The sequence below is a fragment of the Hippopotamus amphibius genome, chromosome 15 (genome assembly GCF_030028045.1).
Source record: "Hippopotamus amphibius kiboko isolate mHipAmp2 chromosome 15, mHipAmp2.hap2, whole genome shotgun sequence".
In the NCBI taxonomy this organism is placed as follows: domain Eukaryota; kingdom Metazoa; phylum Chordata; class Mammalia; order Artiodactyla; family Hippopotamidae; genus Hippopotamus; species Hippopotamus amphibius.
Genome location: NC_080200.1, coordinates 963,680 through 988,733, shown reverse-complemented (window position 1 = coordinate 988,733; position 25,054 = coordinate 963,680). Strand labels below are relative to the sequence as shown.

At 60.0% G+C, this 25,054-nt stretch overlaps 1 protein-coding gene across 9 annotated transcripts; it reads left to right on the top strand.

The window, feature by feature from the left end:
* The first annotated feature begins 5,848 nt into the window (after positions 1-5,848).
* Positions 5,849-15,418, top strand: MBD3 (methyl-CpG binding domain protein 3). 9 transcript variants are annotated; one of them, XM_057709318.1, is made up of 7 exons: positions 5,849-6,132; positions 10,868-11,027; positions 11,283-11,420; positions 12,208-12,298; positions 12,598-12,775; positions 13,689-13,889; positions 14,488-15,418. In XM_057709318.1, exons 1-6 carry the CDS (start codon positions 6,023-6,025, stop codon positions 13,882-13,884), a joined length of 873 nt encoding a protein of 290 aa, XP_057565301.1. In that variant the 5' UTR covers positions 5,849-6,022; the 3' UTR covers positions 13,885-13,889; positions 14,488-15,418. The 9 variants fall into 9 exon arrangements, with proteins under 9 accessions (XP_057565301.1, XP_057565300.1, XP_057565298.1 ...); XM_057709317.1 differs by having other exon boundaries at positions 14,483-15,418; XM_057709316.1 differs by having other exon boundaries at positions 5,852-6,132; positions 14,063-15,418.
* The last annotated feature ends 9,636 nt before the right edge of the window (positions 15,419-25,054 follow it).

The window sequence follows — 25,054 nt, the reverse complement described above, 5'->3', positions numbered from 1 at the left end:
ACAGTTCCGGAGGCAGGAAGTCCAAGCTCGGTCCCGGCAGGGTCGGTTCCTGGTGAGGGCCCACCTCCCGGCCTGCGGACGGCCGCCTTCTCACCACGTCCTGACGTGGTCTTTCCTTGATGTGTGAGCAAGTGAGCTCTCCAGGGACTCTTAGGACACGCTAATTCTAGGGGACCAGGGCCATGGCCTTCTGACCTCATTCAGCCTTAACTGTGTTGTGGGGGGGGGCATCTCCAGATGCAGCCACGCGGGCGGGTCTGGGTGTCAACATACACATTTCACGGAGCACACTTTCCGTCTACAACAGCTTTATATATTTTAACACAGAGTGACGTGTGCTACGCACATTTCTGCACAAACATTTTTCACCTACAGCTTATTTCCTGGAGGCCATGCCACTTCAGAAAGCACATGGCATCACCAAAAAGTCTACAAATCAATGCTGGAGAGGATGTGGAGGAAAGGGAACCCTCCTGCACTGTGGGTGGGAAGGTAGATTGGTGCAGCCACTATGGAAAACAGTATGGCGGTTCCTTAAAAAAATCCAGCAATCCCACTCCTTGGTGTAAATCTAAAACTAATTCGAAAAGATACATGCACCCCAGCGTTCACAGCAGCACTGTTCACAGTAGCCAAGACATGGAAACAACCTAAATGTCCATCGACAGACAAATGGGTAAAGAAGACGTGGCACATGTATACAATGGATTAACTCAGCCATAAAAAGAATGACATAATGCCATTTGCAGCAGCATGGATGGACCTAGAGATTGTACTAAGTGAAGGAGTCAGACAGAGAAAGACAAATACCATATGATATCCCTTATATGTGGGATCTAAACAAAGTGATACAGATACACTTAATTATAAAACAGAAACAGACACAAATTTATGGGTACCAAAGGGGAAAGGATGGGGCAGAGGGAGGGATGACTTAGGAGTTTGGGATTAACATACACTACTATATAAAACAAGCAACAAGGACCTACTGTATAGCACAGGGAACTATATTCAATATCTTGTAATAAACTGTAATGGAAAAGAACATGAAAAAGAAGACACATGCTTGCATGTGTATAACAGTCACTTTGCTGTACACCTGAAGTTATTAATACATTATAAATCAACCATACTTCAATTAAAGAAAAACAAACCACACAGCATCCTTGGTTTTTAAATGGCTGCGTGGTACCAACATTTATTAAGCCATTCTATTAGTGAGCGATATTCATTTCCTGTCATTTGCCATTATAACGATATCCGTGGTGTGATGTTATTTCAGACATAAATGAATAGATGCCACTTAAATACCTGTAAGTGATGGACTGTGAGGTACGTTACTCTTAACTTTTTTAAACAATTTCTAACTCATGCAGGTGCGGACAGTCCCACAGCCCCCCTTCAAAGCCTGCAACAAAAGGAAATGTGAGCCTCTATATAGAAGTTTTTATGTATTTTTGTAATGGTTAATGGTTTTAATAAAAACATCTGAGTTTGCTTCTGTGAAAGCCAAAAAAAAAGTAAAATTGTAATAAATTCAGGTTTGGATTAAGTAGAATATTTAGGCTTAAACTTTAATGCAACTCCTTTTCAACATTTATATATATATATATATGTATACACTTTTGGCCATGTTGCAGCATACGGGGATCTTAGTTCTCTGACCAGGGATCAAACCCGTGCCCCCTGCAGTGGAAGCGCAGAGTCTTAACCACTGGACCACCAGGGAAGTCCCAACATTTCTACACTTTTTCAATCATTTTAATGTTCGGGGTGGGGAGGGCAGGTAACCATCAGAAACTATTATAGAAACAAGTATAAAGGGCATATTGTTCTCATTTTCTCTCAGACTCCAAAACAACACAGCACTGCTCCATCTGTATTTAAAATTTTGACATTTTGTATACAAACAGCTCCTACAATTCAATAACAACAACAAAAACCCAATCAAAAAATGGGCAGAAGACCTAAATAGACATTTCTCCAGAGAAGACATACAGATGACTAATAGGCACATGAAAAGATGCTAGATGCTTAACGTGGCGCATTATTAGAGAAACGCAAATCAAAACTGGTGTATCATCTTACAGCGGTCACAATGGCCGTCATTAAAAAGTCTACAAATAACAAATGCTGGAGAGGGTGTAAGAGAAGGGAACCCTCCTACACTGTTGGTGGGAATGTAAATGGGTGCAGCCACCATGGAGAACAGTATGGAGGTTCCCTAAAAAACTAAAAATAGAGCTACCATATGATCCAGCCATCCCACTCCTGGGCATATATCCAGAGAAAACTATAATTTGAAAAAAATACATGCACCCCAATATTCATTGCAGCACTACTTACAATAGCCAGGACATGGAAACAACCTAAATGTCCATCAACAGATGAATGGATAAAGATGTGGTACAGATATACAATGCAATATTACTCAGCCAACAAAAAGAATGAAATAATGCCATTTGCAGCAACAAGGATGGACCTAGAGATTAACATACTAAGTGAAGTAAGCCAAAGACAAATGCCATGTGAGATCACTTACATGTGGAATCTAAAATATGACACGAATATATCTATGAAACAGAAACAGACTCACAGACATAGAGAACAGACGTGTGATTGCCAAGGAGGAGGGGGATGGGAGAGGGATGAAGTGGGAGTTTGGGATGAGCAGATGCAAACTGTTATATACGGGACGGAAAAACAAGGTCCCACTGTCCAGCACAGGGAACTATAATAAAGATCCTGTGATAAAGCATCATGAAAAAAGAATCTGAAAAAGTACATATACGTGTATAACAGTCACTTTCCTGCACAGCATAAATTAAATACAACATTGCAAATCAACTACAATAAAATTTTTAAAAATTGTTGACGTTTTGTTCCTCACGAATTTTTTGCAGTCATTCTGGATTGTTAAAATAGTACATTTCCTGCCCGAGGTGAGTGCCATGTGGGCCGCGTACTAGCTTGCAGGACCTCCTGGCGGCGGTCATCTGTGGTTGTCACGACTTGGGGGGCTCCTGGCATGAGTGGGTGGGGCCGGGGATGCTGCTCCACCCCCCACAGCACCCCACAGAGAACGCCCTGGCCCGTAGCGGCAGTTGCAGGGGAGACAGACCCTGCCTCTGAAAGTTCTTCCAAGGTCCTCACCTGGCGCTTCCTGGTTTCCCCTTGTGGAGACGGGCAGGAGACATGCTTGGGGACCGGGCCAGCAGGCCCCGGGCAAAGGCAGTTTATTTCGAAGGAGCAGCGCCCAGCCCAATGGGAGAGGAGCTGGGTAGCCCCGTCCCTCCCGTCCAGGCCTCCTGACCTCTTGTCTCTGCGTCCGCCAGTGGCACCCGGTCAGGCCTCTGGACCAGTCCCTCAAGGACAATCCCAGGGGCCTTGGTCGGGCCCAGTAACACCCACAGACCCACTGTCTATGCTCTGGGGTCAGCCCAGGCCCGACGGGGTCGGATTCCCTGAGAAGCAAGTGAGGCCGGCGTGGCCGGTGCCTGAGGTGGGGGGTGCCGCATTTGCACCTGTGGCTCCTGAGGTCAGATCCTCTGATCCTGCACCACACTCCCCTCGCCATGCGACAGCCAGAACCCTGAAAACACCAGGGGAGGAAGTGGAGAAGTCAGAGCCTTCCTTCACTGCTGGAGGGAAGGGGAAACGTGGGAGCCACAGTGGACAAGAGTCTGGCAGCTCCTCAAAAAAGTTAAACGTAGGGCGACAGGCACATGAAACGATGCTTGAGATCACCAACCATCAGAGAAACGGCAATCAAAGCCCACGCGCTACGGCCTCACACCTGTCAGGATGGCCGTCCTCAAAACATTTACAAATAACGAATGCTGGCAAGAACTTGGAGGAAAGGGAGCCCTCCTACACTGTGGGTGGGAATGTAAATGGGTGCAGCCACTGTGGAGCACAGTAAGGAGGTTTCTGCAAAAACTAAAAATAGAGGTACCAGATGACCCAGCAATTCCACTCCCGGGTATATATCCGAAAAAAACCAAAACCACTAATTCAAAAAGATACACGGCCCCCAGTGTTCACAGCAGCACTATTTACAATACTGAAGACATGGAAACGACCTAAGTGTCCACGGACTGATGAATGGATAAAGAAGACGTGGTGCAGATATACAGTGGAATATTAGCAAGAAAAAAGAAGGAAATGTTGCCATTTGCAGCAGCATGGATGGATGTGGAGGGTGTTATGCTAAGTGAAATAAGTCAAAGATAAATACTGTAAGAGAGCGCTCATCTGTGGAATCTAAAAAATACAACGAACTAGGGACTCTAACAAAAAGACAGCAGACTCACAGATACACAGAGCTAGTGGTTACCAGGAGAGGGGAGGGGGGAGGGGCAAGACAGGGGTTGGCGGTGGGAGGTACAACCTGTTGGGTGTAACATAGGCGCAGGGATGTACTGTAGGACATGAGGAACATAGCCAGTATTTGGTAATAGCTGTAAATGGAAAGTACACTTTGAAAACTGTATAAAAAATTTTTAAAGTTTTTCTAATGTTTTGCCTTTCTCAAAAAATGAACAAACAAAAAAATTAAAATAATAGGATCGCCACGTGACCCAGTGATTCCAGCTCTGGGTGTGCCCCCAAGAGGAGTAAAAGCAGGGCTGGGGTGGTGTTGGGGGCTGACAACTTGCTCCTTTAAGCCTCTTCCCGGGCTTTCCCTCCTTACAATGCACGCGTCTATCTTTGCCACTTTGATTTTTAAACGCAACACGAAGCCGCACGCGCTGGGAGAAAACACAACAGCGACCCGCACGGCCCTCCGTGGAAGGCCAGGTCCTGGAGGCCTGGGTGTGGGCCTGACCTGCAGCCAGCCATCCAGGGCCGGAACCAGCCGTGTAACGGGGTGACCGCTCGCCCATCAGGGTGCCTCCCCGGCCCCTTTGCCCTTTGTCTGGGGGCGGGAAGCAGCTCAGCTACCCCTTGGGGAACCCAGGAGGGGAAAGAACCTAAAGAACTGAGAAGCAGCACTCAGCCGGGGATTTAAAATAAACAAGGGACACCTGCAGGCCGTGGTCTTCGCTGTCCCGCCCAGGCCCCGCCTCCAAATAGAGCGGGGACCTCGGGGCGCCAGGGCTGCGGACAGAGCGCTCCAGGTGCGTGGACCAGGCCTGCTCCCCTCGGGGGAGCCGGGGCCTTCCCGCCCGCACCCTCCCCCGCCTCCGGGGACCGGACGGCAGGCCCAGCCCGCTCGCGGTCCTGGCCACAGCTCCGGCCACGATTGCAGCAGTCTTTGCTGAAGCACCCGCCCTGGGCCGGCCAGGCTCTGCCCTGGGGAGGGAGAGGGGACGCGGAGCAGGGGCAGATCCCCGAGGAAGGTCCTGGAGCCGCAGGGGGCAGGAGGCCGCTGGACCGAGGAGGCGGCGGGAAGAGGGGCGGGGTTCTGAGATGCCAGGTGCGCCCTGGGGCGCGCGGCTGGGTGGTCGCCGACAATGGGAGCCTAGACGCGGCTGCCAGGGACGAGACCAGGGAGGCGGCGGGACAGCGCTCCGGCACGGCACGGGCCTCCCGGGGCACAGGCGGGGCCGCGGGGCAGACGCGGGAGACACACCACGCGGACCAGCGCGGCGGCGAGCAGAAGCCTCCGGCCTCTCCTCGGCGGCCCGCGGCGCAAGCGCGGAGCGCACGAGCCGCGCGCCGCCGCAGGCCCCGCCTCCAGGCCCCGCGCTGATTGGCACCGCCGCCAGGGGGCGGGGAGCCGGAGGCGGTGGGCGGGGCCGATCCGGGGCGGGGCCGACGCGGCGCCTGCGCAGCACGCCGCCCCGCGCGCGCGGGCGGGTGGGCGGAGCGGGCCCCCCGAGCGGGGGCTGGCGAGCGCGGGGAGGGGGCCGAGAGGGCGGCAAAGCCGGCGCGCGCCCGGCTGGGGGTGGAGGGCGGGGGCCCGCGGGCCGGAACAGCCGCGGCAAGTGGCGGCGGCAGCGGTGGAGGCGGCTGAGGCGGCGGCGGCGAGCGGGGGTCCGGGCGGCGGCGGCGGCGGCGGCCCGAGGAGCCGGGCGCGATGGAGCGGAAGAGGTGGGAGTGCCCGGCGCTCCCGCAGGGCTGGGAGAGGGAAGAAGTGCCCAGAAGGTCGGGGCTGTCGGCCGGCCACAGGGATGTCTTTTACTATAGGTGAATGAACGTGCCGGCCGGGCAGGGCCCCAGCGGGCGCCTCCCAGCGGCCTCTGCGGCGGCCTGGGCTCCCCGACCCGGGCCGCGGCCTGGGCCCCGCGCGTGCGTGGTGCGTGCGTGCGTGCGTGCGTGCCGGCGCGCGGCGGGCGCCTGGCTCAGTGCGCGTGCGTGCCGGCGCGCGGCGGGCGCCTGGCCCAGTGCGCGTGCGTGCCCGGCGAGGCCTCGGGCTCAGTGCGCTTGCGCCGCCCGCGCGGCCGCATGGCCCTGGAACCGGCTCCGGGCGGGCGGCGGCCTTTGTTCCGCGGCCGCGGCTGAAGCGGCCGGCTGAGCCAGGGGCACCCCGGCGCGGGCCAGACGCCGCTGGGAGGCGGGGGTGGGGGCTGGGCTGTCCCTTTGGTCCGCGTGCGGCGCTCCCGGGGCCGCGCGCAGCCCGGGGCGGGTGGGGAGCCGGGGTTTCGGGAAACAGGGTTCGCTCTGGGGTACCAGGGAGGGCTGCCTGGGGATGCGGGCTTCCGGGCCCTTCCCGGGGTGGCCGGGCCTCGGAGCTGCGTGGCTTTTAAGAGCCGCCCCTTCCCCCTCCTTGGGCACCGTGGGCGGTGACTCCTCCAGTCGCCAGACCGGGGACGCGGCCTTCGTGAGCTCCCCTCACCCAAGTTGGAGGGAGGGCTCCCCTTGTTCTGAGAAAGGTGGCAGGGATCCCTCTCCGTGAACCAATAAAAGGACCTGTAGGCGGCTGGAAGCGCAGCCCCAGACCGTCAAGCACCTGCTGTTTGCGTCCCCCGCCCCGACTGGTGGAAGATGCTTTTGTTTCTGAGCCAGCTTCCACGGCTCCCTCCCCTTTGCTTCAGGACCCTGGCAGAAGGAAGGCAGGCGGGACACCTGCCACGTGTTGAACGCCTGCCAGGTGGTGGGGGGTGTACAAGCAGGTCGTGGGCCTCTGCTGTCGCCGCTGTGGGAGGAGTGAGGGAAGTGAGCAGGAAAGAGCTGGCAACTCGTCCGGGACAAGGTCAGGTTCTAGTGTCTGAAGAGTGCTGGCGGTCCTCCAGCGTGGACTGTGATTGGTTGGGGTCCCATAATGTCAAGCATGAAACAGTGGGAGTACAGGCAGCATCTCCTAGGGACCTGTGTGTGTTCCCCTTCACTGTGGCTGTGTGTGATGTCACGCCCTCGTTCCTGCGGGTTTTCAGTTTTCGTTTAGGAAACCCGAATCCTAGTTCCGTGCGTGAAGAGGCCTCTGGCTAGGAACCACCTGTCCTCATTTAATTCCAGCTCGCTTGTGTGCTCACGTCTTCGTTTTAAATCTAAAGACTGAGGCTGGTCTCTGTGCGTCTAGTCCTTTGTTAGTGTAACAGGCGCCTCTGCAGCGCATGCTGGGTGTCTGTCCTGGCCACTCAGCTGGGCGTGAGAGCCAGGCCCTCCCCTCCTGGGTGACAACTGGTGCCCCAGCCGTCACCCCATTGCTTTCATAGTTACAGGTGATGATGGTCGCAGAGAGATGCAGGGGTCTGTGAGGGCAGATGGTGGGGGTGCCTGATTGAGCTGGGGGCGGGTCAGGGAGGGCTTGTCTGGGGAGGCAGCACGGAGCTGAGCCCTGGCAGTGGAGCTAGGAGGAGGGTCCAGGCAGCGCCGAACAGCCTGTGGGGAGGCTGGGAGCTGAACCAGGGCCAGCATGGCTGGAGGGTCTCCGACCGTCATCACCTCACCTGGTCCCCACCCGTCTGGGAGTCTCTCAGGGCCTCCGCCAAGTGGGACCGCACTCCAAGGCCCCAGCCCCGAGCACTGGGGTCTGGCAGTGGGGAAAGGCTCCAGACTGGGGCTGGACAGATGGGATTTCAGGTTTCCCACGGCTCCAATGAGAAGTGAGGGCCCGAGACAGGATTGGGGGGCAGGCAGGGTCCACTGCTTCTCCCAGGTCTCTGGTCTTTGTGACCTATTTGGTCCCTGCCGGGTCGGAGGCGGGGGGGATGTGATGGAACCCACAGGGTTTTCTGGCATGTGGGTCCTTGGCCTTCTCACCACCTGCTGCTGAGCCAGGTGTCTGGGGGTGGGGAGCACAGATGGGTCTCCCCAGTTCTGTCCGTGCAGGGGGAGGGCAGATCTTCGCCCTGCAGCCTAGGGTGTGCACCCCTGGTTTCCTGGTCCTGAGAGGGTCAGGGAGCCAGTGTGTTCTCCACAGGAGAGGCGGAGTGAGCTCAGACCATCCTGGGGGGCTCACCCACACACCCCTCCAGCTTGGGGACCCGCCCCTCAGGATTGGGATGTGGGGGCAGAGCGTCTGGCAACAGCCACGCACTTTCTCCTGGCCTGACGTTTACAGCCCAGGCGAGAGGCTGAGGACTTGGAGGTTGGCATCGTTCTTTGGGGCGCATGGAGCAGAGGGGACTTTGCAGAGCTCGTCTTATTTTTTATCTATTTTTTTGGCACACGGGCTTCGTTGCTCCGTGGCATGTGGGATCTTCCTGGAGCTGGGATCGAACCCGTGACCTCTGCATTGTCAGGCGGATTCTTAACCACGGCGCCACCTCGGAAGCCCAGAGCTCATCTTAAAGGTGGAAGCACACTGAAGAAAGCAGGAGGTGCTCAGCAGGTTGCCCCCCAGCCCCTCCCTGGGCACGGGCTCAGCTTGGCCAGAACCAGCTGCATCTTGCTGTTCGGGCCTCACTGGGTGCCTTGGGTTACAAGCCTTACAGGCCCGGGGGTGATGCCCGCTCGTCACCCCTCCTCCGGCCTTGTGTCCGTCTGGCCCTGGGCGCCACACTGGGGGTGGGCTGCCAGCCCCACGGTGCCCAGCAGCTTCAGGGCTCCCCCCCAAGTCAGCCCAGGGCTGCCCGTCTGCCCCCTGGGGTCGTCCTGTTTTCCTTGAAAGGCCACGGGGTTCATCTCTGTTCTATACATGTGCTTTTACAAATCCAGTGTTTTTCTCTCGTGGGACAAAACATCTCAGACGTTTTTCTGTCCTGATACAGATTTGCAAAACCTGATTTTAAAATTGAGATACAGATCACAGTCTATACGATTCAGTCTTTAAATAAAAGTGTCCAGTTTGACAGTTGTCAGGACATTCTCACGGCCGTGCAGCCATCACCACTCTCTAGTTTCCGAACGTTCTTGTCACCCCAAGGTGAGCCCTGGCTCCGTTGGCTCCCCAGATGCTGGCTGTCCCCGTCCATTCTGTCGTCATTTTCGTGACCGCTTTATTGAGGTAGGAGTCACGTGTTGTACTGGTTACCTGTGAGCTGCGGCCATCAGCACAAAATTAGAGCCTCTTCCTCACCCCAAAGCACCTTAGGCCTTTACCTGCCTCCGCCCTGTGCCCTGATCTGCAGTCTGCCTTTCTGTCTCCTTGTCCTCGTGCGTTCTTTAAAGCAGAACAGCGGTGGGTGGGGGTGGCTGGAGGCCAAGAAGTGCTGGCAGGTACTCGTCCCTCTTTGTGGCTGCACCTGAAGCCAAAGTCGGGACTCGGGGTCCTTTCCGCTGCCTCAGGCACGTGGATGCTGTTCCCGTCAGCCAGCACAGGGCATAACGAAAGGGTGGATCGTCCAGAAAAATCCACAGGGGTCTCAGAACCCGACGCGGTGGGAGCTGTCTGTCCCAGGAAGCTGGCCCTGACCCAGGCAGGGTCCCGGTGGGGCTGGAACAGGTTCCGTGCAGCCCACTTTTCTCCCTAGCCTGCAGTGCCCAGGGACATCTGGAGGGGGTGGGCGTGCACTGGCTTTACTTCGGGCTCAGCCTGGAGACGTTCCGGGGAGAGCCGCAAAGTGCAGGCCCTGGACAGCCTCAGACAGAGTGACGGGGGCGTCCTAGACGGGCACCAGGCCTGCTGGAGGCTTAACGTGTGCAACTTACTGGTTTCTGGAACATTCAGGGCTGTGCCACCATCACCTCTAATTCCAGAACATCCCATGACCCCAGAGAGAAGCCCCAGGCCCTGACAACCAGGAACCCACTCTCTGTCTCTGGAGCTGCCTGTTCTGGACGTTTCCCATCCGTGGAGTCACACCCTGTGTGTCCTTCTGTGTCTGCGTCTCTCCCTGAGCATCGTGTCCTCAGGGTCCGTCCACGTGGCAGTGAGTGTAGCTTCACCCTTTACCATGGCCAAGTGATGCTCCCGGGTGTGGAGGGACATCTGGGCTGTTTTCACTCTGCTGTCTGGAGTCACGCTGCTGTGAGTAACTAGGTGTAGGTTTTTACGTGGACGTGTGTTTTGGTCTCCCTGGAAGAGTTCGGGCTGGAATTGCTGTTTAACCGTTAGCGGAACTGCCAGGCTTTCCCAAAGGGGCTTCCCCGGCCCCTGCGCCCGGGTCATGCCTGGTGCTCGCTGGGGCCTGTGCTGGTGGCCTGTAGCGTGAGCTCTGAGTCTGCAGGGCAGCTGTAGAAAGGCTGGTCCACGGGGCGAGCAGGACCACAGGGCCTCACGGGAGGTGTCAGGCTCGCCCGGGCAGCTCTCTGGGGTCCTGGCCCCAAAACTGAGACGTCACAGCCCGGCCCCCCGGGCCAGGTCCCTGACGCTGTAATCACAGGGAGGAGGCTGCTGTTGGGGGCTGCGCAGGTACCTGCTGTCCTTGGGTCTTTTCTCAAGAACCCGACGTGATTCTGCCCCGAACGTTCCAGCCACGCTAGCCGGGCTCCCAGGACTGGGCCCCAGCCTTCCGGAGATCGGGGCGTCCGCCCCTGCTCTCGGTCTCCGCGGCGCCGGGGAGAGGGTGGGCCGGCGCTGACCCCGCTGTGTCCGCAGCCCGAGCGGGAAGAAGTTCCGGAGCAAGCCGCAGCTGGCACGCTACCTGGGCGGGTCCATGGACCTGAGCACCTTCGACTTCCGCACGGGCAGGATGCTGATGGGCAGGGTGAACAAGGGCCGGCAGCGCGTGCGCTACGACTCCCCGGGCCAGGTCAAGGTGAGCCCGCGCAGGCGCCCGCGGCGGGGGGCGGGGCTCGGCGGCCGCACACGCGGAAAGGAGCCGGGACGCCACGCTGCTCTGTCCCCGGGGCGGGCCGCGAGTGGGCCGGGCCTGGGCCTGCTGTTGCCTCTGGGCCGTGGGTGCTGTGGGCCGCGTGGTGACGGGGGACGGGTCCCTGGAGCCCTCGCGGGGCGCAGCTTCCTCGCTGGCGGGGAAAGCCCGCTGAGGACCCCGCCGTGCGCGTCTCCGCAGGGCAAGCCCGACCTGAACACGGCCCTCCCGGTCCGGCAGACGGCGTCCATCTTCAAGCAGCCCGTGACCAAGATCACGAACCACCCCAGCAACAAGGTGAAGAGCGACCCCCAGAAGGCCGTGGAGCAGCCCCGCCAGGTGAGCTCTGCGCGGAGTCCGCAGGCCCGGGGGCGGCGATCGTCCCCACGCGCCTCGGGGCCTCCTCGGGCCGCCACTCTCTCGATCAGATCAGTGACATTCCACAGATGCGGTTTTGTGATGTGTTTGCAAACACTGAGATTCGGCCGTGTTTTCACATGCGTTTACGCCCGGTAGACAGTGGCCAGGGGGTGCTGGGCCAGAGCAGGCGGCCGTGGCCGGCAGAGGGAGACACTCGCGGACCCCAGGATGCGGCACCCACCACAGGCAGCCGCGTGGGTGCCGTTTGGGTCGCGCCCTCTATGTGACAGGTCAGAGACCTGTGGGGCCGCCTGGCACCCCTTGGACACGCTCCGCAACATCTGGAGATGCGGCCCGAGGGTGCGGGCGTGGTGCCCGTCCAGGGGCTCCTGGGTACCCTGCCTGCCCTGGGCGTGCCCGTGGGCAGCGCTCGCTCGGGCCGTGGCAGGGGCGGCCAAGGCTGTTCGCCAGGCGCCCAGCAGGCCCGGGGCTCGGCCCAGGGTGGAGGTTGGGCCTCCCAACCCCCGACTCCAGGGTGAAGGGGGACCACAGACCATCCGCCAGTGAGTCAGACGCCTGGGTCTTCATCCTGCCGGGACGGGGTTGGGGTTTCTCTGCCCTTGGAGGACCCTGGGGCGCAGGTAGCCCCAGCAAGGGTGGGGGTCAGAGGTCACGCTGAGAGCCCTGTCCCGGCCGTTCAGGGTCACTGCTGTGGGGGTGGGTGACTGGGCCGTCCTGCGGGCCTGACGTGTGTCCACGGCGGCAGCTCTTTTGGGAGAAGAAGCTGAGCGGCCTGAATGCCTTTGACATCGCGGAGGAGCTGGTGAAGACCATGGACCTCCCCAAGGGCTTGCAAGGTGACCCGCTCGCTGCAGGGTGTGGAGGGGAGGCGGAGGGACGCGGCACCTGCTCCCCCAGCCTGGGGCCAGCCGGGCTGCACCTGGCCCTGGGAACACGTCCCGTCACGGGGTCCTGAGAACACCTGGGGGGTTGGTCTCCCTGCTGCACCGTGGAAACAGCCCTGCTGTCACCGAGAGGGCAGCATGTGCTGTGTCCCGGGAGCGGCCGCAGGTCGCCTGGAAAGGGGGATCTGGGGCGAGATCAGGGCTGAGGGGGCGAGGCCAGGGCCCGTGGTGACCGCCTCCGTGCCTGGCAGGCGTGGGTCCTGGCTGCACGGACGAGACGCTCTTGTCGGCCATCGCCAGCGCCCTGCACACCAGCACCATGCCCATCACCGGGCAGCTCTCGGCCGCCGTCGAGAAGAACCCCGGCGTGTGGCTCAACACGGCTCAGCCGCTCTGCAAGGCCTTCATGGTGACCGACGAGGACATCAGGTAGCACCGCCTGCCCTGTTCCCTCTTTCCGAAGTCCGGATGTGGTGGGGGAGGGCTCAGTTCAGACAGGCGGACGCCTGTGGGGCGGGGCGGCCTCCCGTGGCCACAGGCCCAGGCAAGGACGGCTCCCCTGGGCGGGGCCGCGCTCAAGCTGCGAGGCCCCGGGTGAGGTGGGGGGAACTGGGGAGGTGGCGCACGCGGGACCGGGCAGGGTGGGCTGTGGGGAAAGGGGGCCCATCCCGGGCCCTGGATGCTGGGCCTGCACTTGGCCAGGACCCCAGGTCCAGGTGCAGGTGAGAGGGTGGAACACACGTCCCATTTAGCCTTGAGAGGGGGGTGCATGGCTGAGGTCAGGAGGAGGTGGGGGCCTCGGAGCCCACGGGAGGGGTGGGGAGGCAGAACAGCCGTACCTGGAGTGCCGTGGGGGGTGGTCTTGGGACCGCAGGTAAAAGCCAGGTGGGCATGAGAGGGGAGCCCTGTGCCCCATAAGAGGCGAGGACACGGTGGCGAGGCCACACACACGTGTGTGCACACGGATGCGTGTACACAAGGCTCTCCCGGAGGGAAAGGGCAGGAGGTGAGGGTAGAAAGTATCAGAAAAGAACACGACTGTCTGAAACGTCCAGGCAGGTCTTTAAAGCACGACTTGTGGAAGTAGAGAGTCAGTGAGGTGGGAACCACCGGTCTCGGGGTGGGCGGTGGCCGTGGTCCCGCCTGGAGGGGGGGCTCGAGGCCGGCGGGGGGGTGACAGGCGTGGATGAGTCAGGTGCACATGATGGGGGGGCAGCGTGGAGGCGGCAGGGAGGGGCGGGGGTCCTGAGCCCAGGCTGACCGGAGGGCTCTCGGCCGCTGCTTGGGGCGGTGGGGGAGGGGAGGCCGGGGCACCCTGGCCAGCAGGTCCCTGTGTCCCCAGGAAGCAGGAGGAGCTGGTGCAGCAGGTCCGCAAGCGGCTGGAGGAGGCGCTGATGGCCGACATGCTGGCACACGTGGAGGAGCTGGCCCGGGACGGTGAGGCGCCGCTGGACAGGGTGGGCGCCGACGAGGACGAGGAGGACGAGGAGGACGAGGAGGAGGAGCCCGACCAGGACCAGGAGATGGAGCACATGTAGAGCAGGTGCTGGCCGGCCCGGCCCCGCACGTGGGCGCCGGACACGGGGGGAGGGGTGCCCGGGTCCCTGGCACCTGCCTCGGGCCAGCGGCAGCCGTGCTGGGCCGGGCACCCCCGAGGGCGCCTGTCTCCGTGGAGCACGGCCCGCTGGGCGCTGACGGCGCCCTCTCTGTCTGCAGGGGCCCAGCCCGCCTGCCCTCCCGCCCTCCCCCTCGTGGGGCCACCTGCAGACTCGGCCAAGGCGTGTCCCCTCTCCCGGGCCGCAGGGACACAGTTGAGGGACGGCCCCTCGCCCGACGGACGCCCCAAGTCTGCTCTTCCTTGGGGTCGTGGCTCTGTGCCAGACTCGGCCAGCCTGGTCCCCGCGGCCGCTGCCCTGGGGTCCCGCACAGGACAGCTGCCTCTGGGCCGCCTGCGAGGCTCCCCGCGGGGCTGGAGAAGCGTGTGTGGAACCGGCTCTCTCCCGATCTGCACACGTGAGGGCCGGTGTCCTGGGCCACGTGTCAGCCCTTCCAGAGGGGGTGCGGACGGCTCCCCCGGGCCCCCCGGCGGGCGCAGTGCACCCGCGAGCACGGCACAAGCTGGGCGTCTTCCTCCAGTACAGCCTGCGGTACTCGGGCCGGGCGTCCACGGAGCTCCCTCACCTCTGTCTGCTGCACGTGCACAGGACCGCAGGACTCGGCGTCTGAAGAGCTCGCCATCTGTGGCCTGGCCCAGCCCGACGGCGGGCACCTCAGACAGAACTAACTGCCCACGGCCGGGTCGGGCCAGGCCCCCGGGCAGGACCGCCATCTCCTGTCCTCCAGGCCTCGGTCTCGCCTCGTAGAGCAGGGACAGGGATGCTGAGCCGCGGGCGTGGGGCCTCCCGCCGCCTGGGGCCTCCGTGTCCCCGTCCCAGGCGCATTTCCTGGCCCGGCCCGGGCAGCGGCCTCTGGAGCAGGGGATTTGGAGGTGGTCAGAGTCGTGCGGTCCCTCCCTGCAGCCCGCGTGCCCCGGCCGGGGGAACGTCTGCTGCCTCGAGTGGGCCCCAGGCCAGCCCCTGCTCCTCCGCCCGAGGAACGCTCTTGGGGTGGGCCCCAGTCCCTCCATCAGCCTGGAGACGCGAACCATGGGCCGGGCAGCCGCAGGGACCATCAGCCCTGTCCCAGCCCTGCCACAGCCTGCGGTCGTGACTGTCGGGAGGGGCCCAGGTCGCTGCCTCTTTGGCCTCCTGTGACACCTTGGGCCGCGGGGGCCTGCCAGGCAGCGTGATGGTGGCAGTGGGAGCCCCTTGGGTCTGGGACTCACTGCGCACTCCCTCCAAGGACACTGGCCTGGGAGGTCGGGCTGATGGTGTCCTTCCAAGTCCAGTCAAAGCACAAAGCCCCGAGGACCGTGGACGCTGTGCTGCAGAGGTCGCGGGACCGCTGCCTGGGGCCAGGCCGTCGTGGCCCCAGGGAGGCCCCTCTGCGGAGGCCAGGCCCTGAGGGGAGCCCAGGCAGGGCCGCAGGAGGCTCCTGTGGGCGGCGTTGAATAAAGCGTGTCGGGCGAGCGTGGTCTGGGGTCTCGGTTCATCCCGGTCCCGGAGTTTCTGTGTTGGGGCGCCGCCAGGAGCCTCCCTGTCCTGAAGTTCCTCATCCTGCCCTGGGTGGAGGTGGGGGGAGGGGACGCCAACCACTGATCTCTCCCGGGACAGGCTTCCCGTGGCCCCCGGCTGGGCCTCTTGATGCTTGGCCCCAGCAGTGTTGGTGTGAGAGCTGGGCGTGGAGGTTTCCAGAAGTCAGGTGCGTGGGGCACCCTCAGAGCAGAGGCCCCGCGGCTCCCTCAGGGCCCCTGCCCTCCATGGGGCGGGGCGGGGGTGCTGACGCCAGTGGCGGTCCCTCCTGGGAGAGGCGAGGGCCTGTCCTAGGGATCTGGGGTGGGGTCTGCACCAGGAGCTTGGCGGGGGCTCCGCAGGGCCAAGGACGCAGGGTGGGGGGGGCATGTGCCACTGAGCAGGCGCTCGGCCAGCGCTGACCAGTGACTGGGGAAGGGGTTGCGAGGGCGCTGGCCACGCCGGGCCCCTCTCCAGCAGCCACCCCCCGCCCAGGCGAGTGGTCATGGCTGGCTTTTCTCCCAACCCAAAGCTGGGCGCGGGAGCTGGGGGAACCCAGGCCTAGAATCTGCGGGCAGCAGAGAGTTTGCCCTGTTCAAGGGGAGTGGGACCCTCCCCAGCTGCCCAGACGCCCAGGGTTTTGTCCCCATCCACAGCTCGTCAGGGCCTTGGTGGCCTGGACCCCTCTCAACGCCTATTGTGTGGGTCGCCCAGGCGTGGGCAGGGCTGGTCCCTCCGGAGGCTCCCGCCTTTTTCAGCTTCTAGAGGCGCCGCATCCCTGGCTCGCGGCCCCTTCCTCCCTCCTCACAGCCAGCAGCGCAGCCTCTCTCGTCTCTCTCTGCCTCGGACCCTCCCGCCTCCCTCTTATAAGGACCCTGGGATGACGCTGGGCCCTCCAGGAATCCAGGGTCGTCCCCGTCTCAGGGGCCTCAACTTCATCCCTCCTGCAAAGTCCCCTTTGCCCCATGAGATGACACGTGTGCAGGTCCCAGGGTGACTACAGGGGACGTTATCTTGAAGACGAGTTTTCCTGTCTTGTTGAGGCCACTTCTGGCCATGTGGCCTCAGCTTCCACCATCTCTTCTTTCACCCCCAGCTCACTCCAGCCTCTCTGGTTGTGTCCCACTGTCCCCTCGAGGGGAACGAACAGTTGCTACAGAAGCGCTAGGACGAGCCGAGCTCAGGATCCCACCGGGTTTGCGGAGCAAGGGAGCCGGGGGCGACCGGAGGCAGGGGTGCTGACAGCTCGCTGGGACTTCCTGGTGGGAGAAGAGGCAGCTAGAGCGGCTGGAGCAGAGGGCCCAGCTCGGGTTTCTGGAACGGTCCAGCCACTTGTGGCCGTGGAAGTTCAAGTGGGTGACAGTGAATTACACGTTGCGTTCCTCAGCTGCCCTGGCCACGTGGGGCTGGGGGCCACGACTGGACTGAGCAACAGAGACCGTGTCCATCCACACCATCCAGAACGGGTTCTGAGCCTCGGCGGGGGGGCAGGGGGCAACACCCCCTGTAAGATCAGGTGAGGCTTGTCAAAAAGTGACGGCCTAAGTGTCTATGAGTCGACGCAAAAACTCCAGTCCCTCCACACACGGCAGCATCACTCAGTTGTGAAAAAGGAGAGAAGCCCCGACACGCTACCACGTGGAGGGACCCTGAGGACACGGTGCTCAGGGAGAGAAGCCAGACACCGGAGCGCGCTGTGCTGTAAATTTTAGGTGTCAGCTTGAGCCTGCTGAGGGGCGTCTGGATAGCTGGCAAAGCATTTCTGGGTGTGTCTGTGCAGACGATTCTGAAAGAGATTAGCATTGTTTCAGTAGACGGAGCAGAGAGGTCCACCCTCGTCAATTCGGGTGTCATCCGACCTGTCGGGGGCCCAAGTGGAACAGAAAAGGCAGCAGAAGCAGGTTCGTTCCCTTCTTGAGCTGGGGCGTCCCTCGTTTCCTGTCCTGGAGCTCCAGTTCTTGGGCCCTTGGTCTCGGACTGAATCACACAGCCCTCCGTAACCGCGTCGCTAATTCCTGTGATAAATCTCTCCTGTGTCCAGACATCTACTGGCTATTTCTCTGGAGAACCCTGACCGCCACGGCCACAGTACGTTTCTGTGTATGTGAAATGCGAGGAAAAGGTAAATCCATAGATAAGTGGTTGCCAGGGGCTGGGGCTGTAGGGGGTTTGGGGGTAAAGTGTAGGAGGTTTTATTTTTTGGCTAATGATAATTTTTTTGTTTTGGCCTGAATCCTAGTTCCCCAACCAGGGATCGAACCCGGGCCCTCAGCAGTGAAAGCCCCAAGTCCTAACCACTGGACTGCGGGAATTCCCGATAATGTTCTAGAATTAATGGTGGTGATGATTGCACAACTCTTGAATTTACAAAAGAAGACATTGAATTGTCTACTTTTAAAGGGTGAACTTTAATATGTGTGGGTTACATCTCAAATTAAAAAAATAAAACGGGGACTTCCCTGGTGGTGCAGTGGTTAAGAATCCGCCTGCCAATGCAGGGGACACGGGTTCCATCCCTGGGCCGGGAAGATCCCACATGCCGAGGAGCATCGAAGCCCATGAGCCACAACCACTGGGCCCGCGTGCTGCAACTACTGAAGCCCACGCGCCTGGAGCCCGTGCACCACAACAAAGAGTAGCCCCCGCTCTCCACAACTAGAGAAAGCCCGAGCACAGCAACCACAGCCCAACGCAGCCAAAAATAAATACATTTAAAAAATAATAAGTAAATAAAAGGATATCAGGGACCCAGGGTCTGTGCACAGATCCCAGCTGGCCCTAGAGGCGTGGGGAGCCAGCTGGGCGGGAGACAGGGTCCCTGGCAGCCTTGGGGAGAGCGGGCGGCTCCCACAGGCCCGTGAAGGAGCCTGGATGCCCAGCTGCCTGGCCAGGAGTCTTTAAAAAGGGACCAAAGTTAACTTAGGCCGAGTGTAAGAAACACGCCCGCACGAAGCCCCAGAACAGGCAAGACGGGTCCAGATGACCAACAGAGAGGGGAGGTCCCCAGCAAAGGGGCTGCAGCCCCAGGTGCAGGGCTTGGGGGCCGGCAGCCGCTCGTCCAGGCAGGGGGGGCTCCTGCACAGGGCAGTGAAAGCAGGTGCCTTTTAGCGAGTGTAATTTTTTTTTTTTTAATTTTATTTTGGCTACACCTCTTGGCTTGCGGGATCTTAGTTCCCCAACCAGGGAGCGACCCCAAGCCCCCTGCAGTGGAAGCGCCGAGTCCTAACCACTGGACCACCAGGGAAGTCCCCCCCAGTCACGTGTAAATTTTCTCTCAAAAAAACACAACCGAACGTGATTCACAAAAGTGACCACGATGATTCACTTTGTTGTACAGCAGAAACTGGCACAACAGTGTAAAGCAATCATAGTCCATAAAGAGCTTGGAAAAAAAAAAGTGGCCATGAGTCCACTCTCAAATCAATTGCCACGAGCACATATTATTTTGATAATTGGGGGGAAAAGACTGAAAATGGAAAAGGTGCAAGGAAGGCAGTTTCGTGGTTTTATATTCTTTGGCAACAAAGTTTTTTTCCTGGACTATGTCTTCTTTTTTAAAAAAGATTTACTTATTTATTTTGGCTGCACCGGGTCTTTTTTTTTTAAGGGTTATTATTATCATTATTATTTTGGCTGCGTTGGGTCCTTGTTGCTGTGCACGGGCTTTCTCTTGTTGTGGCGAGCGGGGGCTACCCTTCCTTGCAATGCTCAGGCTTCTCACTGCTGTGGCTTCTCTTGTTGCAGAGCACGGGCTTCAGTAGTTGTGGCATGTGGGCTCAGTAGTGGTGGCGCCAGGTCTTAGTTGTGGCATGCATGCAGGATCCAGTTCCCCACCAGGCATCGAACCCACACCCCCTGCATTGAAAGGCGAAGTCTTAACCGCTGGACCCCCAGGGAAGCCCCCACCTTGATAATTTCTCATTGCCTCAAAACGTTACCTTCGAGGAGGTGCCCCTGCCACCCCTCCTTGGGCAGCGCCAGAGTGGCGCCTGGCTGCCGAGCTCAGAGCTGGGCCCCTGCCGAGCCTCGCCAGCCGTGGCATCTTCATCCCCATGTTGCCTCAACATGTTTAGAAACTGATACATGGGGACTTCTAGGCGGCGCAGTGGGTAAGAATCCGCCTGCCAAAGCAGAGGACACGGGTTCGAGCCCTGGTCCAGGAAGATCCCACATGCCACGGAGCAACTGAGCTTCATGCACCACAACTATTAAGCCTGAGCTCTAGAGCCCAGGAGCCACAACTACTGAAGCCCATGTGCCACAGCTACTGAAGCCCACGCACCTAGAGCCCATGCTCCGCAACAAGAGAAGCCACCGCAATGAGAAGCCTGCGTACCACAATGAAGAGTAGCCCCCGCTCGCCACAACTAGAGAAAGCCCGTGTGCAGCAACGAAGACCCAATGCAGCCAACGAAAAAATAAATCCAATACATAAAATAAAATAAAAAAAAAGAATTAAAAAAAAAACCTAATACATGTGTTTAGCTAAAAACAACGAAAATGTCTACAATCAAATATCACTCAAATCTCCATCATGGAGAGTAGCCATGCCCAGCCCCGAGCTCCCTGGACCAGATCCCCTTTCAAAGGTAGCTTTGGTGGCTTCTGGCATTTTCCTCCATGTCTCTAAAAGTGTCTGTGATGCTTCTCCCCTCCCCCACCCCGATAACCGCGAACCCACTCCCCGTGTCTGTGGAGCTGCCTGTTCTGGACGTTTCCCATCCGTGGAGTCACACCCTGCGTGTCCTCCTGTGTCTGCTTCTCTCCCTGAGCCTCGTGTCCTCAGGGCCCCTCCACGCGGTCCCCTTTGCGCAGCTGAGGGACGTCCCTGTGTGCGGAGGGATGCGTCTGTTTGTTTATCTTCTTTGAGGTCCCGTCTTGGACACATCCTGTCTTTCTTTACACTAATGGTCACCTCATTTACACTTTAAATACATGCAAAAGTAAAGAGAAGGTAAAGCAGACCCCCAGGTGCCCCCGCCAGCAGCCCCCTCACTAACCCTGCCATCTTGCTCCCCACCCAGGAGGATTTTGATGCTGTTTCCATCCACAAATGAACCTCTCAAAGGACTGTTTAAGTTAAAAAATATATTTTTATTATAGAAGGTTTTGAGACCCACCAAAGAGACTCATGAGGCCCACAGCTGCCAGCATCTGGGCTCAGGGACGGTGCTCGGGAACTGTGTCACCCCTCAGAACCTCCCCCGCCCCACCCTGTTCCTGCCTCCCTTTGAAAATGTTTCATTCCAACTTTCTACTAGAAGAATTTTCACACACATAGCCCGGTTGAGAGAATGTTAAGTGACCATCCAAGCCCACCACTAGAGATGCAGGGGCGCAGGGGGTGGGGTTAGAGGTCCTCCGCCAGGTGATTCTGCACCCGCGGGACGTGTCTGAAGACACTTGGGGCTGTCATGCCTGGGGAGGTGTGAGGCATCACACTGTCCCCCAGAAGATACGTCCAGGTCCCAATCCCTAAACCTGTGACTGTGACATGTGCAAACAGGGTCTTTACAGACACTGTCAGTTAAGATGAGGGCACGTGGAGTAGGGCTGGCCCTGAATCCAACGGCTGGTGCCCTTATAAGAAGAGGGGACACAGACACACAGGGAGATGAAGGCCACGGGGCATGGAGGCAGAGGCTGGAGAGATGTGGCCACAGAAGAGTAACCCAAGGGGACGTCCCTGGTGGCGCAGTGGTTAAGAATCTGCCGGCCAATGCAGGGGCCACGGGTTCCATCCCTGGGGCGGGATGATCCCACATGCCGCGGAGCAGCTAAGCCTGTGCACCACAACTACTGAGCCCATGTGCTGTAACTATGGAAGCCTAGAGCCCGTGCTCTGCAGCAAGAGAAACCACCGCACTGAGAAGCCCACGCACCGCAACGAAGAGTAGCCCCCGCTCGCCACAACTAGAGAAAACCCACGTGCAGCAACGAAGACCCAGCGCAGCCAAAAATAAATAAATCTTTAAAAAAAAGAAAAACCTAATCCAGGGCGTGGGGGAGAGGTGACTCCTGGCATGGAGTGGGTGGGGCCTGGGAGGCTGCTCCACACCCCAAGGGCCCCCCAGAGGATGACCTGGCCCGGAATGTCCACAGTGTCCTGGGGTCCAGCGCTGCCACTTCACGCACAGCTTTCCTCCAACCCATCCCCCGCTCCATCTTATTTCTGGTGCCCTTCAAAGCAGACATCATCCTCTACCCCTAAATACTTCAGTGTGCAAATCACTCAGGGAGGCTGGGGTTTGTAACTCTAAAAGGACTTTTTTTTTTTTAATTGCAATTTCTTTTTAAATTTAATTTTTTTTTTTTTTTAAAACAACGCCATTCACTTTTTTTTATTGGCTGTGTTGGGTCTTCATTGCTGCACACGGGCTTTCTCTAGTTGTGGTGAGCGGGGGCTACTCTTCCTTGTGGTGCGCGGGCTTCTCATTGCAGAGGCCTCTCGTTGCAGAGCACGGACTCCAGGTGCATGGGCTTCAGTAGTTGCGGCACATGGGCTCAATAGTTATGGCTCACGGGCTCTAGAGCACAGGCTCAACAGTTGTGGCGCACAGGCTTAGCTGCTCCGTGGCATGTGGATCTTCCTGGGGCAGGGATCAAACCCGTGTCCCCTGCATTGGCAGGCGGATTCTTACCCACTGCGCCACCTAGGAAGTCCTTAAATTTAATTCTTATTTTATTAAAAGGAGTTTAAAAAAAAATAAATTTATTTATTTATTTATTATATTGGCCGTGTTGGGTCTCCTTTTGCTGTGCGCGGGCTTTCTTTAGTTGCGGTGAGTGGGGGCTACTCTTCGCTGTGGAGCACGGGCTCCAGGCGCGTGGGCTTCAGTAGCTGCAGCACATGGGCTCAATAGTTGTGGTTCATGGGCTCTAAAGCGCAGGCTCAATAGTTGTGGCACACGGACTTAGTTGCTCCGCTGCATGTGGGATCTTCCTGGAGCCGGGATCGAACCCGTGTCCCCTGCATTGGCAGGCGGATTCTTAACCACTGCGCCACCTAGGAAGCCTTAAAAGGACTTTTAAAGTGCATCACCACAGGGTCATTACAGAGAAATCTGCACAAACGTCCAACAAGTCCACGTTCAGGTATCTCCGGCTGCATGCTGAAATCAAGACTCTGGAGCCCCCATTCCCCCTCTGCTCTCTTCACTCCTGTCCATTTGTTGCCTGACAGTCTCCTTTTGAAATTGTTCTCTTTGCTGTTGATGACCAGCTCCCTTCACACCCTCAGTGGCCTCAGTCAGACCCCTCAGATGACCCCCCAGCCCCACTTTCCTCACCTTCCTGGGGCAGCACCTGTTTCTTCATTTACTTACTCCTTCATTTTGCTGGAGCGCATTCTGCAGTATGCTCAGCTTATCTGTGATGACCCCCAGGCCTGAAACATCCCGATTCCTCCTCCCACTTGATGTGGACCTTGGGGTCAGCCATCACTTTCTGTAGGAACCTAGACTTTCCTCCTGATCCTTTAGAATGTGACCTAAAAGCTCTCAGGGGGTCCCAGGACCCCTAACACGTGTCCCCAGGACAAGCTGTGGGGTCCTAGCTGTTTGGAGGCCTTGGTTCCTATAACCCTTCCGTTATTTCTTAAATGACTTCCCTCCACTTTCCCTCTGTTCTCCCTGCAGGTCGTGGGCCATGCCTCTATTTTCTCTTCCCTCTTTCAGTTTCCACCTCTCGTCTCTTTACTTGACTTTCTGGGAGATTTCTCTGACTTGACACTTCCAGCCTCCCACTGAAGGCTAAACTCCTGCCACTGTGTTGACTCCCACCACCACCCGGCTTGTCTGAAGACCTCTCCACAGGGCCCGAGGGGCCGCAGGTGCTTCCAGGAACAGTTGTGTGCGTGCGCTACCCCCACACAGGGGGGCACCCAGGACAGGCCACTCTGGCCTGTTCCCCACCTGTCACCAGCAAGGGCCCAATACCACGCTTCTCGCCCCAGCTCAAACACCCTCTCCTCCATCCCTGATCTTCCTCACCCCACCCGCGCCCCTTTCTCAGCATCCAGCAGGCCACCCGGGAGGGGGGGGTTGAGCAGGTGCCAAGGCCTGGCCCTGAGAAAGGGCAGTGATGGCGAGTGCCCCAGGGGGCACCAGGGGGACTCGAGGCTGGCCAGGTGGGCCCAGAATGCCAGCTGCAGCCGGTGGAACTTTCAGAGGGAAGACAGGACAAAGCCTGTGGCTGGAACACGGGGAGGCGCGGGAGGGAAGGCCCCTCACCCACCCTGAGTGCTTCCTGGGAACCCAGCGGCTCCCGTGCCTGCCTCCAGGAGCCCGGCCCCAGGGGCAGGGGACTGGGCATAAGTTATGATGAAGTAATTAATACTTCCCAGCATTCAAGCACACAAAAGAAAAGTCCGAGACCCCAAGAGAGGACCTGGGCTGGATGCGGCCTGGACTCAGGAAAGACATGGGGGGGAGGAAGCGTTCCAGGAACCGGGATCCAGGCAGGGGACTGAGGGCTTCCATGTGGGGGAGGGGCACCTGCCAGGGAAGACAGGGTCCGTGAAGAGAGGTGACAAGGTGAAGGGCCATGCAGTCGTGGACAGCTGCGGCCGAGGGACTCCATGGGATGGCGGGCAGGTACCCAGGTCCGGTGAGGGTGGCAGTGGACCGGGGCGGGGGATGGGGGGGTGGAGGCCAGTGCTGGACAGAAGGGGCAGGCCGCCCCCTCTCCCGCCCAAAGAGTCCATGCAGTTGGCCTGAGGTCACCAGGCAAGCAGGGACTGGGGCCAGGGTCCCCTCTGAGACCTCGCATGCCTACCCAGGCGGGGTCGACCCCAGCCCATCCCTTTACCAAAAGAAGTCCCACAGGGGGAAGCCAGACGGGCTCCTCCGCCCCAAAGGGGAAAAGAAGGCCCTGGAGGGCCGCTCGAGGAAGGGCCACTGGGACAGGCTGGCTTCAGGCTGGGCACCTGGGCATCAGAGGGCGGGGCGCACGTTCCGAGGGCTCCGGCCGGTGGAAAGCAGCCCCGCGCGGCGCGACCTCGGCTCGGGGCGCCCTCCCGGGCTGGGGGCGCCGGGACCTCCCGGGGCCAGGCGCAGGCGGGGACCGCGCGGGGGGCAGGAGGCCGGGGTCCGGAGCCCAGCCTCGGGGGAGGGGCGCTCGCACCCCCGGGCCCGGCCGCCGCGGACACGCCTCCCTGCGCGCGCCCCGCCCCGCCCCGCCCTGCCCCGCCCGGAGCCCGCGGTGGGGGCCGCCGCGCCACGTGACCGCCCCGCCCGCCCCGCGCGTGCGCCCTGCCCGGCGCCCCATTGTTGGCGGCGGCCGCGTCACGGGGGCGGGGCCGGGGCGGCCGGAGGGAGGCGGCGGGAGGGCGGAGGGAAGGAGCGTCCGCGCCGCCGCCGCCGCCGCTGCCGACGAGCCGCCGCCGCCGCCGCCGCCGCCGAGAAGCAAGCAGAGCCGCGCCGCCCGCGCCGCCGCCCGCGCGCGAGCAGCCCCGCCGCCGCCCCGCCCCGCCGCTGGATGCCGGCGGCCGGCGGCCGAGCTCCCAGAGGCGGAGGGCGGCGGCGCGGGCGGCGGCGGCGGCGGCGGGGGCGGCCGGCGGCCGAGAGGCGGGAGCGCGGGCCCGGGCGCTAGCGCCGCC